This window comes from Sinocyclocheilus rhinocerous, unplaced genomic scaffold, assembly GCF_001515625.1.
Source record: "Sinocyclocheilus rhinocerous isolate Xijiao unplaced genomic scaffold, SAMN03320098_v1.1 scaffold1740, whole genome shotgun sequence".
NCBI lineage: Eukaryota > Metazoa > Chordata > Actinopteri > Cypriniformes > Cyprinidae > Sinocyclocheilus > Sinocyclocheilus rhinocerous.
Window position 1 is genome coordinate 1,246,593 of NW_015651446.1, and position 15,731 is coordinate 1,262,323.

Consider the following 15,731-nt stretch of genomic DNA (forward strand, 5'->3'; position numbering starts at 1 on the left):
AAAAATGTACAAATGCAATAAAAATATAGGTATCGGCATCGGTATCGGCAAGTACCAAAAATAAAAGTATCGGTATCGGGCGAGTACTGGAAAAAGTGGTATCGGTGCATCCCTAATAAATTGTAATAAAATTTCACATTTTACAAATTTTTTTTAATTTGTTTTATAATAAATTGTTCTAGATAAAATCCTCCATACAGTTTATGCACTTACCACACCCAGTGTGATGATGGATGAAGTATGATGTCATCCCATGTTGTCATAATGCTTCACTGTTAATATGGGACACAGTTTAGAGACAATGTCATATTCATGGTCTTCCTTCCTCTTCTGACCCCCATACTCATTAACACGGACCTGGCATGAATGGTGCATTATCTGGCGTCCGGCGAGAGCAACTGTCCCTCTGGCCACCTCGTAATTAATTCACCATTCTATTAGGGCTGGACGATATGGTCCAAATTTATATCACGATATATTTCTTAATTTTGGTCGATACGATATAATTCCGATATCGATATGAACACTATTTATCTGAAATAGAAATCTTTTGTAACATTATAAATGCCTTTATCATCACTTTTGATCAATTTTAAGCATCCTTGCTAAATAAAAGTATTAATTTCTATAATTTCTTTCCCCAAAAAATAATAAAAATTATACTGAATGGAATAGTGTATAATGTTACAAAAGCTTTTTATTTCAGATAAATGCTGATCTTTGGATCTTTCTATTCATCAAAGAATCCTGAAAAAAAAATGTACTCAACTGTTTTAAATATTGATAATCAGCAAATCAGCATATTATACTGATTTCTGAAGGATCATGTGACACTGAAGACTGGAGTAATGATGCTGAAAATTTACCTATGTATGATCACAGGAGTAAATTACATTTTAAAATCTATTCAAATAGAAAGCAATTTTAAATAGTACAAATATTTCAACATTTTACTGTTTTTGCTGTACTTTGGATCAAATAAATGCAGCCTTGGTGAGCAGAAGAGAATTCTTAAAAAAAAAAAAAACCTTTAAAAATCTTACTGTTCAAAAACTTTTGACTGGTAGTGTAGGCTGGTTATTCTTATAGATTGAAACAAATGTGCTTCAGCCAGAAAAAAGGGTATGAAAAGTGCTCCGAGTCGCTGCAGAAAACAAAAAAATTGAACAACAACAAAAACTGGAAATGTTGCTGGAGACGGGCTTATTTAAAATGAAAACTCATGCTCTGCTAGCAGGAGGCGCTTTTAGAGTGATAAAACTAGCGGTTTCTCCAGTAACGGCTGTAATCAAAGCAGCTCCGCTCATGAACGCTTCTTTATCAGATCAAATGAAAATGCCATCGAAACTTTTCTGAAGACAGTCCTTTCCCTTCAGAGATACATTCATATAAAACACCCGCGCCGTGTTTTGATTTTGAAACGTGCAGTGCTCATGTTTATTCAACGAAGTCAAACGGCACAAATAAATCAATATATGGGAAACACTGGTAATGTATATCGAAATATCGGAAATGTGTTTAAAAATCATATCACCGTTATTGAAAAAAATTATATCGCGATACATATTGATATTGAATTATTGTCCAGCCCTACCAAGCCCTCTCATGTTTAGCCCCTCCCCTTCACAATCCATTCAATTCCCAATGCATATGGTTGTTTAGTATCCGGTCACATTCAGAAAAACATCACATATAGTCTCATATCTAGGACTGAATCATCACTTCATTAAATCAAATAAATTTGGCAAATTCATGTTATCATTAAAAATGGATTTTAGGTTCCATAAAGATTTTAGGCATTTAAAGTAAACTCTATCTGCAATAAAACTGAGACATTTCTTTCTCTTCCTCTGTTCATTAGTGCAGAGATTCGGGTTTGACTGAGGTAACGAAACCAGGATACGAACACACATGAGGAGCTTGAGGCTCTTCCTGATCTGTCAAAGTGATTTAAGAGCTTGTCCAGCTCATCGAGGATTTGCTTTTGGGGCTTATAGATGCAAGCAGGATCTTCTGCTTCCAAAAGCTGAGAGACTTAATCTCACATTCTCAAACTGCATAAACCTCTGCATTAAAATCTAGGTAGAGAAGCGTAGTTTGGTGGCCTCTTCGCCCCCCTCTTTACTTCAAAATAGTAGCAAAACCGCTCAAGGCTTTACACACATACATACTGCAGAATCTAGGTTATGAGCATCCAGCAGAAGAGAAAATGATCAGTAAAGACAGAAAAATAGAAAAAAAAATATAGCCATTTGAGAAACACATCATTGCTTCTGTTTGATCTATACATCCATCAGGAAACAGATTTAAACCAGGGCTGTCAATCAAATTACTTGCATGAGGTACTGATTAATTAGATTAATCACATTTTATCATATATTTGTTGACAAAAGCTAATTTAAGAGAATTTAAGACTTTATGCATGTACGGAAAATATAAATATGTATACTTGTATTTTTCTATATATTTAATGTAACAACCTCACAGGGGAAAAAAAAACTTGTGCCGGTACAATGAGAATAAAGAGCTTGACTTGAAAAAAGGATATTCAATGGGAAAAAATTACTTGATTGTATCCTTTAGGAATTTATTGGGTTGTGAAAAATGGTTTCTATATGACAGGTAGTTAGAAGGCTGAAAAATAAGATAGCTTGGTGATGTCTGCTGAAAAGGAATGCAATTTATTTGACAGATTAATAGATTCCTTAATGATAGATTACGAAGACATAATTTTCTTGCACTGAATAATGAAATTAATATCATGCTGATATTATAGGTGATGCATGTCATTTCTGTACCACTAGCATCACCAAAGAGAACTGAAAAAACCTAAACATGTTCTCTATCTCCCATTGGTCAAACAAACCGATAGCCCCGCCCCAAACTCATATCGTTGGTTGAGCTTGTTGTAATGTCATGATGGACAGGATTCTTGCAACTACTATTAGCAACTAAAAACAGTATGACTGTCTGAATAACAACAGGAGGTATAAAAGTAGGTTAATGAAATGAGATTTAAACAGAGTGTTTATACTATCAGCGGTTAAGGGCTAGATTACATTTTAAATGGCCCTGTCACATGTACATTAACACTTTTTTACTTGTTAAAACTGGCTAAAACCTGTTAATATTCTGAAATGGGTTCTTCCACACCAAACGGTTAAAAAATTATTATAGAACAGATGGTTTCAAGCGAATACACAACACAAAGAACTAATCTGCATCAGAAGAAGGTTAAATCTTCAGGGTTAAGCTCGAGGCACGAGGTTACAGTCCTCCACCTGAGCAGGAATTCCTCAACATTTACACCATACTCTTATGTTGTCACCCTTGTGTGATGTTTTCACACAAGCTTGTCAACCTGGGGCCCGTTCTTCGTACGTCGCTAACTCAGTTAGCTGGATTTGATTGTTGACGATTTGGCATGATCTTGGATTGTTTGGTTCTTCGAAGCTCATCCCAGAGTTGCTGTCATAGCAACAGGTCCATAAACTTAAACCTGAACGGGCCCCTGAAGTGCCTGTAGATCTCAAGAAGAGGAAGAAACATCGAAAGGATGCAGCTGAACTAATTTCCTGGCGTCTTATTTTTACACAAAGTTTAATTAAAACTGTTAAATGACAACATGCCCGACAGTGGGTTAGTAAATTCAACCATTTCCAACCTAACAGGCTAAAACTCACTACACGCACACCAATTCAAGCTTGAAGTCCTGATCACTTAGCCAGACATGAACATCTGTTGGTTTCTCGCTGGTTTGTAGGGCCCAGATGATCACTGTTGACAATGAGTGATATTTGTTTGGACTGTGTTAATGAACAGCTATTTCATACTCCTCGTGGCCCATTTTCTGTTGACAGAGTTTTTTCAATCTGTTTCGGGTAGCTGAGAGAAAGCTAGAGGACTTTTTTATGGATGTACTGAATAAGGAGAATATGCTAATGCTATGAAACTAAACTCCACAGAGTCAAAACCTCTTGATGTTCCTCATTACATTTTTAAAAATCACCATTTTTATACAGAAACCCTTCAGCCAATGAACTCAGTATCATTACTGGAATATAAAAAGACAACTGACAGAATATTATAAATATATTATCAAGACCACCTAGACACAAACATGAGATTTAAACCCAACCAAATCTCAACAATGGAGTAGGTGTTGAAAATCTCTGAAAACTGGGGATTAAGAACAATTTCTTGTGATTACTAGATGAGATTACTAAGCAGTTAGATCAGCTTTATATGGAAGTTAATTTCCATAAGGGGGGGAAAAAAAAAATCAAGCTTTGGTAATTTTTATTTATTTTTTTGGTAGAGACAAAAATTCAAAATGTTGTATTTATCATAATTTCAACTTTTTCATCTCATAATTTTGACATACTTTTTATCTAATAATAATAATTATCTAATAATTAGAGATGTACTGATTGACCGGCCAGTGATCGGAATCGGCCGATTTTTCGCACACTCACAGTCGCGTGTAAACATGTCGTTTCGTGTGAGAATGGTTCTAATTTTAATTGCATTCATTGTAAACGGCGACTGATAATGTATTTATGTCGTGCCAGATGAGGCTTGCACAGCCTGAGTGAATGTGTGAGACAGACAGCACACAAATTTAGTCATATTTAAAAGTATCATTGCATTTTTTCAATGCAATGTACTGTCTGTGTACCAGAGGTGGGAGTAAGTCACACATGTGCAAGTCTCAAGCAAGTCCAAGTCAATTTTTGTGAGAATCAAGCAAGTCAAGAACTGTATTTTAATGCAGCCAAATTCTCAATAAAACTGTTTTCACTGGTATATTTTTCTGTTTCTGTTGTAAGACAACGGGATGAATATGAAAGAGACTGAAACGCGGCACATTAGGACTACCAGCTCTCCGTTAGATGTTAATCCGCACAAAAATCCTGATTCATAATCACGACGTCGTCTAATGAAATCAAATACACATAAGATAAAGACAATGGCTGTGCTGTGATTTCGGCAATATTTGCATGTAAAATAAAGTTCGAACTTCGAAGCAACATAATATCTGTTTTAACTGAAAGCGCTGCTCCTCTCAGCCTCTCGCAGAACAGAGCAGACGCAGAGAGAGGCGTGTGTGCGCTGGGAAAGAGAGACCTCGCACTCGTGCGGCAGTACCGGCGAGTCTCAGAAACTAAATAAGGAGTTTGTTAATACTAATTTCATTTGAATGGTAACAACTCTACAGTTTCTTATTATTCTAACTGAATTAATTGAAACAAAGTAAGAATTTGATGTGAAAGATGACACATTTAATAAGATTAGGGGGAAAAAATTACCATTTATAAACATAGTGGGAAATTACATCTATTTTGTAACATACAGCAACTTATTTTAAGTTAACTATTTCTTCCTCTTTCCAGTCACAGAGCACTTTATTTTGAGAGTTGTTTAAGTGAGAGAAAATCTGTAACTTAGTCCAGATTGGGGGAATTGTAGTTTAATAATTTCTTTTATTATGTAAATAATTTTTGCATTGAAATTTGCATAGATTTTTGTTTGTATATGCTGTCAATTATAGTTCTTAGAAAGAAAATTTTTTTAAAAATCGGACTTCCAAAAAATCGGAATCGGCCAAGAAAATTGCAATCGGTGCATCTCTACTAATAATTTTAATTAGTACAGGTCAGAATAAGTACGTTGTTTCATTTTTACATAAATACATCTGTTACGCTGACTGACGATGGAACATTATTTCACCCATATTTTGACATTTTATTTTCACAAATGTTATTTGAAACATTAAAGTAGACGCTTCACTTGCATTTGATATGCTTTCTATTCATAGAAAAATCCCTTTTGTAAATTTAATTGGATGCAGACACCAAAATGGGACGTCTCGTCTTTGACCCCTGTAACCAATATATTGGGCCAGTAAAAGAAGACCTTTCTCTACGATCTATAAAATTCCACAACAAAGTGTCATTAGTCAAAACAACAATACATCTTCATTACCAAGATGGCTGCCAAGTAAATTGACTTGCTTAAAGGGACTTTGTTTGTGGTCAGTACCGACAGAGACTCCACACACATTATTTGAGCACTGCAGAATACTAAAAGATTTTGAAACCACATTTTTGTAATCTTAGGTACTTTACTTATTGATACCCACTCTGAAAGAAAGTCTGTGCCAGACAAAATACATTCAATATAATGAGTGCTATTACAGATTCAACTGGGAATGGTCAGGATAAGCGTGATTACTTGTGAATTGTGAAGTAATTTACTGGTTTTTGATGATATAATGCTAAATGGATGCCGTTACATAAGTTTTTGAAAGCATAACGGTGGATTAGCCATAAAATTGTGTTTTCAATAATGGAAACTCTTCTTTGATATACAAGTGTATACCAAGATATAAAAGTAGTAGTTCTGGGGAGGAACATAAATGGAAAGCCTCTAAATTTCTAACAAGTCACTATGAAAGAAGATGATGATCTATCACATTTGACTTGCATGTCAGAAGCAGACGGCTGTCATCTGTATCTGTGGTTCAAAAACCAGTTTGCCAGTGTAATAGAAAAAAAAACACCAATTCAATAGCTTCAAAGTCAGAGCGAGACAGAGATCAAAAACAACACAGGCTTCACTCCAAGAAATAAAGGTTCTTCAGTGTTTTTTTAACACTTTAATAATTTTCACTGATAAATTTACCTTCTGCAATCCTTACCAAGTCATTAATGTATCATATTTAGAAATAACTTTTGAAATACATATGTATATATATATATATATATTATATACACACATATTGTACATACAAAGATGAAACCCTCTGACAATAAAACACCAGTTAGCTTTCTTAAAATAGACAGAATAAAAAAAGTTATTTGTAAATAAATCTCATGAAACTTTGATGAATATGTCTGGGTCATATTTCACCCCATAATCAAAATAAAATAAAAGAGAAAAATTATGAGGCATATTTTAGGCCTATTAATATATAATCCTTCAATAAATCATTAATGTGCACAAAATATATTATTTAAATCATAAATTATTTGTCAGTAGTATTTGCAATGCATTTAAATTCTTTTAGACTGATTTAAAAGAAAAATGTGTTTAGACATTTTTAACAGTATTACAGTAGCAGAATTTTTGTGTAAAAATGTTTTTAATATGAAATTGTCAATGCAAAAAGGTACTAAGTAACAACAGGACTTTATTCAAATATTATTTCTTATGAATAAGACATTTCTATGAGACTCACATAAAATGACATTAAGCTGTAAAACCCTAATTGGAAGCTTTATTTCTAAAAGTGAGTCAGAGAAATATGTGCATGCTTATATTAGCTTATTATTAGTTATAGTTATTAGTCATGTGGTAATTGCTTTCTTGTCCTAAGTGACTTCAGCACGTCTTTATTACAGGGACAGTCCCCCTGGAGCAATCTGGGTTAAGTGCCTTGCTCAAGGGCACATGATGATAGGGGACGTCTCAAAGAGTGTGCATGAGAATGTGTTTCGTGTTCAATATAAGACGTTTACATACAAGTGCACTTGCAAATCATGAGCTAAAATGACTGGCACATTGCATATTAAATGAATTGTTTACCCAGAAATAAAAGTTTGCTGAAAATGTAATCACCCTCTCAGGCCATCCAAGATGTAGATGAGTTTGTTTCTTCATCAGAACAGATTTGGAGAAATGTAGCATTACATCACTTGCTCACCAGTGGATCCTCTGCAGTGAATGGGTGCCGTCAGAATGAGAGTCCAAACAGCTGATAAAAACAATCCACACAACTCCTGCCTATCAATGAATGTCTTGTGAAGTGAAAAGCTGTGTGTTTGTAATAAACAAAACCATTGTTTGTAACTTCAAATCACTGCTTCTGGCTAAAATATGAGTCCTCCATCCGTAATTTGGCTTTCTCAAGTAAAAAAGCTGTCTCATCTGAATCAGGAGAAAAATATTCACCATGTACCATTTTCAAGTGAAAACAGTCCAAAACAGTTCTAAACAAACATATCAACTTTTTCAATGGGGGAAAAGCTAGTATACAGTAGATTATGGACTATTTTGGCCAAAAGCGACAGTTAAAAATAGGGCTGCCCCCTAACAGTCGACTAACCATTAGTCGATGCGAAAAGGCTTAGTCGATCAAAATTTTATTAGTCGCTTAGTTGCAGGGACAAAAAAAAAAATCCACAGGAAGTGGCGAAGTCACGTAGTCCGTGACAGACAGATAATTAACAGTACATCGGTCAGGACATCCAAACAGTCATTTAGTTTGGGACCTCAAATGTGGCATATCTTCTGAAACATGCAAGTAATAGCATCATTACATGGCTGGTCGCTTTAATGTTAACTTAGAAAAATGTGCGCTATTCGAGTGCTTGTGCTGAGTGTGGAAGCTGAATAGCAGCACGCTCACTACATGACAGTTAACATGGAAGTGCCGGTGTTGTGTCGAATTCTGCACTCCTGCCAGATCATGCACCCCCTCGTTTTGGTAGGTTTAGGAGTAGGTGTGGGGTGGGGTTAGGATTAGGCAATCAGTTAGCGACTTCAACAAGGGGGTGCATAATCTTGCAGGGGTGCAGAATTCGGCACACCGGTGCAATCAATTGCCATTAATCATTTAACATTCACATACAGATAAGAGTAATACATTTTTTTAATCGTCTTTTATTTGTGTGCACTCACAATAACAACAAAACGTTGTGCTTTTGTAACATGATGAAAGCAAACAGGGAGCGCTTTCTGCCGTCTAGGTCGTGTCAAAAAAAATTTTAATTTTACAATAAAAATGAACACTACAACCGAAACACTAGTTTATCAATGAATTATCATAATGTTAAGGCAGTCTTCTCGCCATTTTTTCCCTTACGCATTCATAATCATTACTTCTGTGGTGCGCTGTGGCAAGTTTTATGTGTGCGCTGATAGGCTATAGGCAATTAAAGGCTCATTATTTTGAATTATATGGTTTATAAATATAAACGTGCGATTAGTCTAATCGCTTTAAATGAATAACTATTAGTCGATCACAAAAATCGTTAGTCGAGGACAGCCCTAGTTAAAACACCTTAATGATTTGTTTCTTACAAACACATCTCTTCACACTTCACAAGACATGATTATGATGTTTTTATCAGCAGTTTGGACTCTCTCTTTGACTGCACCCGTTCACTGCAGAGGATCCATTTGTGAGCAAGTGATGTAGTGCTAAATTTCTCCAAATCTGTTCCAATTAAGAAATAAACATCTATATCACGGATGGCCTGAGGGTGAGTATACATTTTCAACAGATGTTCATTTTTGGGTGAAGTATTCCTTTAATCTTGCCATGACTATTGGCCCGGCCTTGCGCTATCAAGTAAATCTGCAAAAGTCATCATGAAAAGTCATTAAATGCTTGGGTAAAACAATTATACTCAAACTTTGCTCATTATAATCTCGGTTGAAGTATGGGCTTTATTGTGATTTAGCACATTTGGCAGTGATCGTCAAATTCCATTCATTATCAGAAGATTTATCAGTATTAAATAGGATTTTACGTTGTAATCCGTTTTAAATGAAGATGTGATGGGAATGCTAGTCTGCCTCATCCAAAAGTCTGACTGTCTACGTGTGATATCGCACAATCGCATCCAAATCCAGCAGCGAACTTATGTTGAGGGATTTCTTTAATCATTTGCGTTTGTAAGACTTTTTCCCCTAAATCCGCACCTTAACGCATCAATGTCATTTTGCCAATATCGGCTCAAACGGAGCAATATCTCTGTCTGAAGCTCATATCTTTACCGCAAGCCTTTCAGACTACAAATCACAGTGTGATGGTTTCAGTGCAAGTCTGCCGTGGAGTTTATGAGCAATACTTTGTGGAGATAGAGTTCATTTCTCTTTACGACAGATTTGGCTGGGGTCATAGTGTTGCGACGTGGAGATCGGATTGTTATTTTTTCGTTGTCTAGAAAAACATGAGCCAATATCTGTCTGCACTACTCAGAAAGGTGTTGGGGAAAAAAATATAACAACCTAGCTGCCATGTAGCAACACTTATAATCTGACAGCACTGTAAATGAAAAATGCATCTATTAGAGTCTGGAAACAGTCTAGGAGGGAATCACTGAAAATAAGTAGTCTTTATATTTAATTTTCTTTCTTCCACTCATCTTTTGTATTCAGACTATGAAGCATACCAACATAGCCAAACATACCAAACACTTCAATAATTTTGACTATTAACAAAATCTAGTCCACACTGCAGCTTATTCTAAAAACCACCCACTTAAACAGCAATCAATTGTCTTATCAGCATGTAAAGTCACAAACCATAGTTTTTATTTATTTATTTATTTAAATTTATATTTTTAGGGGTGTGGGCAAATCTGCAATCTAGAATAAGTTATCAGCAAAGAAAAGAAGAATATACGCTCACTAAGTGCTAAATTTGAGAAAAAAATATGTACATTGGTTCAACAGTAAAAATGCAACTATACAAGAAAAAGGAACAAAATAATCTAATTTGTCATTGAAACAAAAATATTTAAAAAAATTAATAAAAATAAATACATACCTTTAAAAAAAAAGAGAGAGAGAGAGAGAGAGAGAGAGAGAGAGAGAGACAAATTGCATGGCTACATTGCTTGAATTTGGCTTGGGTAATTTTGTGTAAAAAAGATCTCACCACCCCCACTGTCTCTTAATAATAATAAAAATAATAATAATAATAATAATAATAATACTTTTTCATGGCTAGTAGGCATTATTTATGGCAGGTGTAACCAGAATTACATTTGGACCTTGGCTCAAGGATAGCATTTACTTGCCATTAAAGGAGTCATATGATGCTGCTAAAAATAACATTATTTTGTGTATTTGGTGTAATGAAATGTGTTTGTGGTTTAAGGTTCAAAAAACACATTATTTTCCACATACTGTACATTATTTGTTTCTCCTCTATGCCCCGCCTTTCTGAAGCGCGTCAATTTTTACAAAGCTCATCGGTCTGAAAAAGCGAGGTGTGCTCTGATTGGCCAGCTATCCGAAACACACAGCGCCTTCACGACATGGTGGCGGCAACAACAATACTACAGCGAGAATAAAAGTTATTTGGGCGGCGTTATGCAAATCTTCCCAGATAGTGACGTAGGTATGTGGGGGCGTGTTAGAACGAGCCGTTTTTGGTAGGTCTGGCTGACTCTTAACTTTTATAAAGAATATCTGCCTGGCATTCTCTTGTATATTTAGAAGAAACAAAGAAACAGAAATAGTTCAAAATAGAAATGACAAAGTCCCATCAAATGTAATCCTAAAATCAATATATAATGAACCAAAAGAGAACTCAGAAAGCTTCACGTTTTAAGCATAAAATGTCCTTTTATCTGCAGCCATTAATCTGTTATACACATTAGATGGATACAGAACCCCACTATGAGCTTTCAGAGCAGCAAAGGTCCAGTGCGGCGGCACATTAGATTGAGTCACTGCTACTGATGAAATAATGTGGGCTGGTAAACATTAAATTACAGACAGTGAGATGTGAGATGTCTATATTCACAGTTTGCTGTTCTCTGCAGTTTTCGATGAACAAGTATTATTAAACAACAATGCAGTTGTCAGTGAATAGTCAAGCTAATGAAGGCATTCAGTATTGGGGCAATGTCTTATGAGATCTAACATCAAAGGCTTCGTCTTAAGCTAGGTATTAAGAGAGAGGGGGTTTTATGATATGGAGGCTTAATTTATGCATGCATAGACAATGAAAACTCATTATGCTGATTTACCAAGATGGAACATGTGCAGTAAACATATTTGGATCTGTTTAATTATACAGTCCTGCATGCATGAAAATGAGTATTCCATTCAATGGTTTAAGAAATAACCTTTAAATTATAAATAAACATACAAAATCAGCAGAGTTGGAATGTATTTGAATGTAAAAAAGTGATAATGAACAGCAGTGTGGACTAAAGGCAGTTATGACTCACACACAAGTCTCGTCTTAAAGACTCATGGTGAGCATTATTTCTGTACCTCAGACAGCATTGCCAGCATCACACAGCACTGTTGCACATATTCCGAAAGTGTTTTTTTATTAAACCTGTCTCTTATGCATCTCTAGCTTGAATTACTTTAATGCAATCACTTGCACGCTGCTCAATCAATAATAAATAGCACATTTTCAAGTGTGTTTATTAAACCTCTCTTGCAAACCTCTAAAAATCAAAGCACAAATCAAGCAAAATCACTTATCCAATCAAAATCTAAAACAAATCACACATTAATTATTATAGAACCACTTGCAACCCATGGCACTTGGCAAAAATGGCAAAAATAATATCAAACCACTAATCAAACTCTAGCCGGATCTTCTTCCATGCAATCATTTCTCTAATTAATAAAAATCAAGTTTTGCATCTCAAGTTTGATTTGCTTCCATGCAATCATTCCTTTAATAGTCCATAAATGCAAAAAAAAAATACAACTGAAAATCAATATCAAAAACTCAAATCAGCATTAATCAATATTGAAGACAATCGATATCAAGTGATCACATCAATCTCTAGTCTGCTAGTCTTTCATAATTATTAATTTACGAATTACTTAAAATGACTTATAATTGAAAAACAAAATATGAAAATTACTTGAAAATCATAAACTTATACTCTAACAAGGAGAATAAATATCAACTAATAACCTATACATATTCCTACTAGTCTGATGTGCTTTCAATCAATTATCAATTCATCAACACCTAACAGGTAAGTCAATATGAAATCACTTATCAATCTGATCTGCCTTGATGCAATCATTGTTTTTAATCAATAATTGTGAATGCACTTAAGATAAATCAACTTACACTTAATCACTTACAGTCAATAACACTTATACATCCACCAGTTATCATTTATAAATATCAAGCTTAATTTGCTTTTATGCAATAACTAATTCATGTATCAATAAATGTAAATCACTTAATGATAATCAATATAAATCAATCACTTATCAATCAAGTTATCAACCTCTGCTTTTATGCAATAATTTATTCATTTATCAATAAATGAACTTATCAATGATTATCAATATCCTCTGATCACTACATAGCACTTAGCTATCAATGAAGTGACTGGCATAACCACTGTCATCAGCGACTCACCAGCAGTGTGGGGACTCCAGTGACCACCGCGTACAACAGGGCGGGGGGGATGGCGCTCGTGTCCTCGGGTCCGAGGTAGGGTTTTGTGTACGCGGTCTCGTAGCAGAAGAAGCCCTGCACGTGCACGTTGAACGTGTCCGTGTACTCGAAGTAATATGCCAGCATGACCGTCCCCGCCATGATCACCAGCTGGAAGTAAAGCATGGTCGTCAGAGAGTGGGGCAGGAACATTTACCAACAATCCAGTGGAGAACCTCCAAACATCTGAGCTCTCGTTATAGTTCCCGCATCTCGCCGGGGTCTCACGCTCCGAGCGCACGCGAGGTTAGCACGCGAAGACGCACGAGCTGCATGGCACAGCGCTCGAGCTGGAATGAGAGAGCGCAAGAAAGTGCCACCGCGCGCTCCTAACTACAGCCAGCTGATGATGATGAGACACGTCAGGCGCCGTGCTCGCGCCCCATCATCATCATCATCATCATCCGCTCAGAGGTTATTCCGTCAGTCACCAAATGTCACCTCTGCTCTTTCAACCCTGACGAACAACAATAAAGCTGTCTCTTTCTGTAAAATATACTAATACACAGACGGTGCAGTGTCAAGTGATGATTTAAAGTTCATAAACACTTTGACCAATCATAACGTAACGCGCACACAACACAAAAGAAACTCCATACAGGTCGCACGTTTAAAATAAAATGCAAACTAACTTGCTGGTTCGAGCAGGGAATTTAAAGGGGTCATATGATACTTTTTTAATGATCATTATTTTGTGTATTTGGTGTAACAGAATATGTTGACATGCTTTAATGTTCAAAAAACACATTATTTTTCAAATACTGTACATTATTGTAGGTCCTCTATGCCCCGCCTCTCTCAAACACTTCGTTTTCTACAAAGTCCCTCCTTCCGACAAGCGCAGTCTGCTCTGATTGGCCAGCTGACCCAGTGCATTGTGATTGGCCGAACACCGCAAGCACTCGTCGGAAATGTAACGCCCCTTACCATAATCGCGAGCTTCATCTTTCAAAATAAATGTAAAGACAGAGCCCGAAAGGGGAACAGAGTCGCGTGACAGACACAGTGATGAAGCTGGTATGTGTTTGCAGTACACAAGCCATGGTTAAGAGAGCTGACTCCACTGTGATGTGACCCTGTCTCTCTCACTCTCTCTCTCTCACACACACACGCGTGCAGCTGCTTTGTTTACAGGGTTTCCGGGGTAAAGGCTGCATTTAAATGAATTATTATATTATTATTATTATCATTTCTGCAGTTTAGCGCCATCTGCTGTCAGAGAGTGAAAGTGCGCTTTCATCCAGAGCGTCTCTCACGTGTTCCGCCATGTGCTTCTCGTCCGCGCTTGTTTACGTCAGAGTGCGCATGCGTCTTTCACACAGCATACAGGGTGTTTCGCATTTTGACCAGTTGATAGGAAAAGTATTCTTAAAATGCATTCAAAATTCTGAATAATTTGTAATATATAATTATTCACGGTATTTAGAAGTGCCCAAGATAACAATATCGTGCATATTCATTACCGTGATATATCGCATTACCGAATACCGGCACAAGTCTAATATATATATATATATATTAGGGCTGTCAATCGATTAAAATATTTTAATCGCGATTAATCGCATGATTGTCATGAGTTAATTCGTGATTAATCGCAACTTAATCACACATTTTTATCTGTTCTAAATGTACCTTAAATTAATACTTTTCATGTTTTTAATGCTCTACTAACATGGGCATGGACAAACATGGATGCTTTATGCAAATGTATGTTTATTATTAGTGAAACCATACTCAACATAGAGCATGAAGACTAGACATGTTTCAAAGGTCCTAGATGTTTTTCAAATAACTTGTTCATGCCTATTAGATGCAATGAATAAAATAACATAAAAATACCAGGTTCCCATTACGTCTCTTTCTTTGCACTGAGCAACTTACTTACACAAGCCTGTTTACATTATTTGCAGGACAGGGCAGCTCACTTCTTATAAACATGCAAAATGTACATTTATTATTTATTAATACATTTGTTTGCCTCTCTATGCCCACATACTGTAATTTGATGCAGCCAAATTCTCAATAAAACAGTTTTCCTTGTTATATTTTACTATTTCTGTTGTCAGACAACCAAAATAATATGAAATAGTGACTGAAACACTGCCCATTAAGACTACATAGCTCTCCCTTCCAAGATGTTAATCTGCACAAAAATCCTGATTTATAATCGAGCCGTCGTCTGATGAAATCAAATAAGATAAAGACAATAGCTGTGCTGTGATTTCGGCTATAAAATTAGAGAAGCAACATAATATGTGTTTTAAAGGGTCATATGATGCGATTTCTATTTTTCCTTTTCTTTAATGTGTTATGTAGCTGTTTGTGCATGTATATGATCTGCAGCGTTACAAAGCTCAAAGTCTCCCACAAAAGGATTTAGTCTATCTAAAAGAGAAGGCTGATCCAGACCGGGCTAAAACGCCTCGTTCAAACACGCCCCCACATGTCTACGTCACGATGTGGAAATATTTGCGTAATGCCGCCCAAACGTGCACACAAAGAAAGAAGGCGT

General features: G+C 35.9%; 1 protein-coding gene across 6 annotated transcripts in view; it reads right to left on the bottom strand.

Moving 5' to 3' along the window:
• Positions 1 to 15,731, bottom strand: part of LOC107712819 (phospholipid phosphatase-related protein type 5-like) — a 70,533-nt gene that overhangs the window by 37,449 nt on the left and 17,353 nt on the right. For 4 of the 6 annotated variants that reach the window (XM_016518164.1, XM_016518165.1, XM_016518161.1 and 1 more), the window contains exon 3: positions 13,142 to 13,330. In XM_016518164.1, coding sequence (XP_016373650.1) covers positions 13,142 to 13,330 — 189 coding nt within the window. Of the gene's footprint in view, positions 1 to 13,141; positions 13,633 to 15,731 lie in introns of those variants that run through there. The other 2 variants (XM_016518166.1, XM_016518163.1) reach the window with 2 other exon arrangements.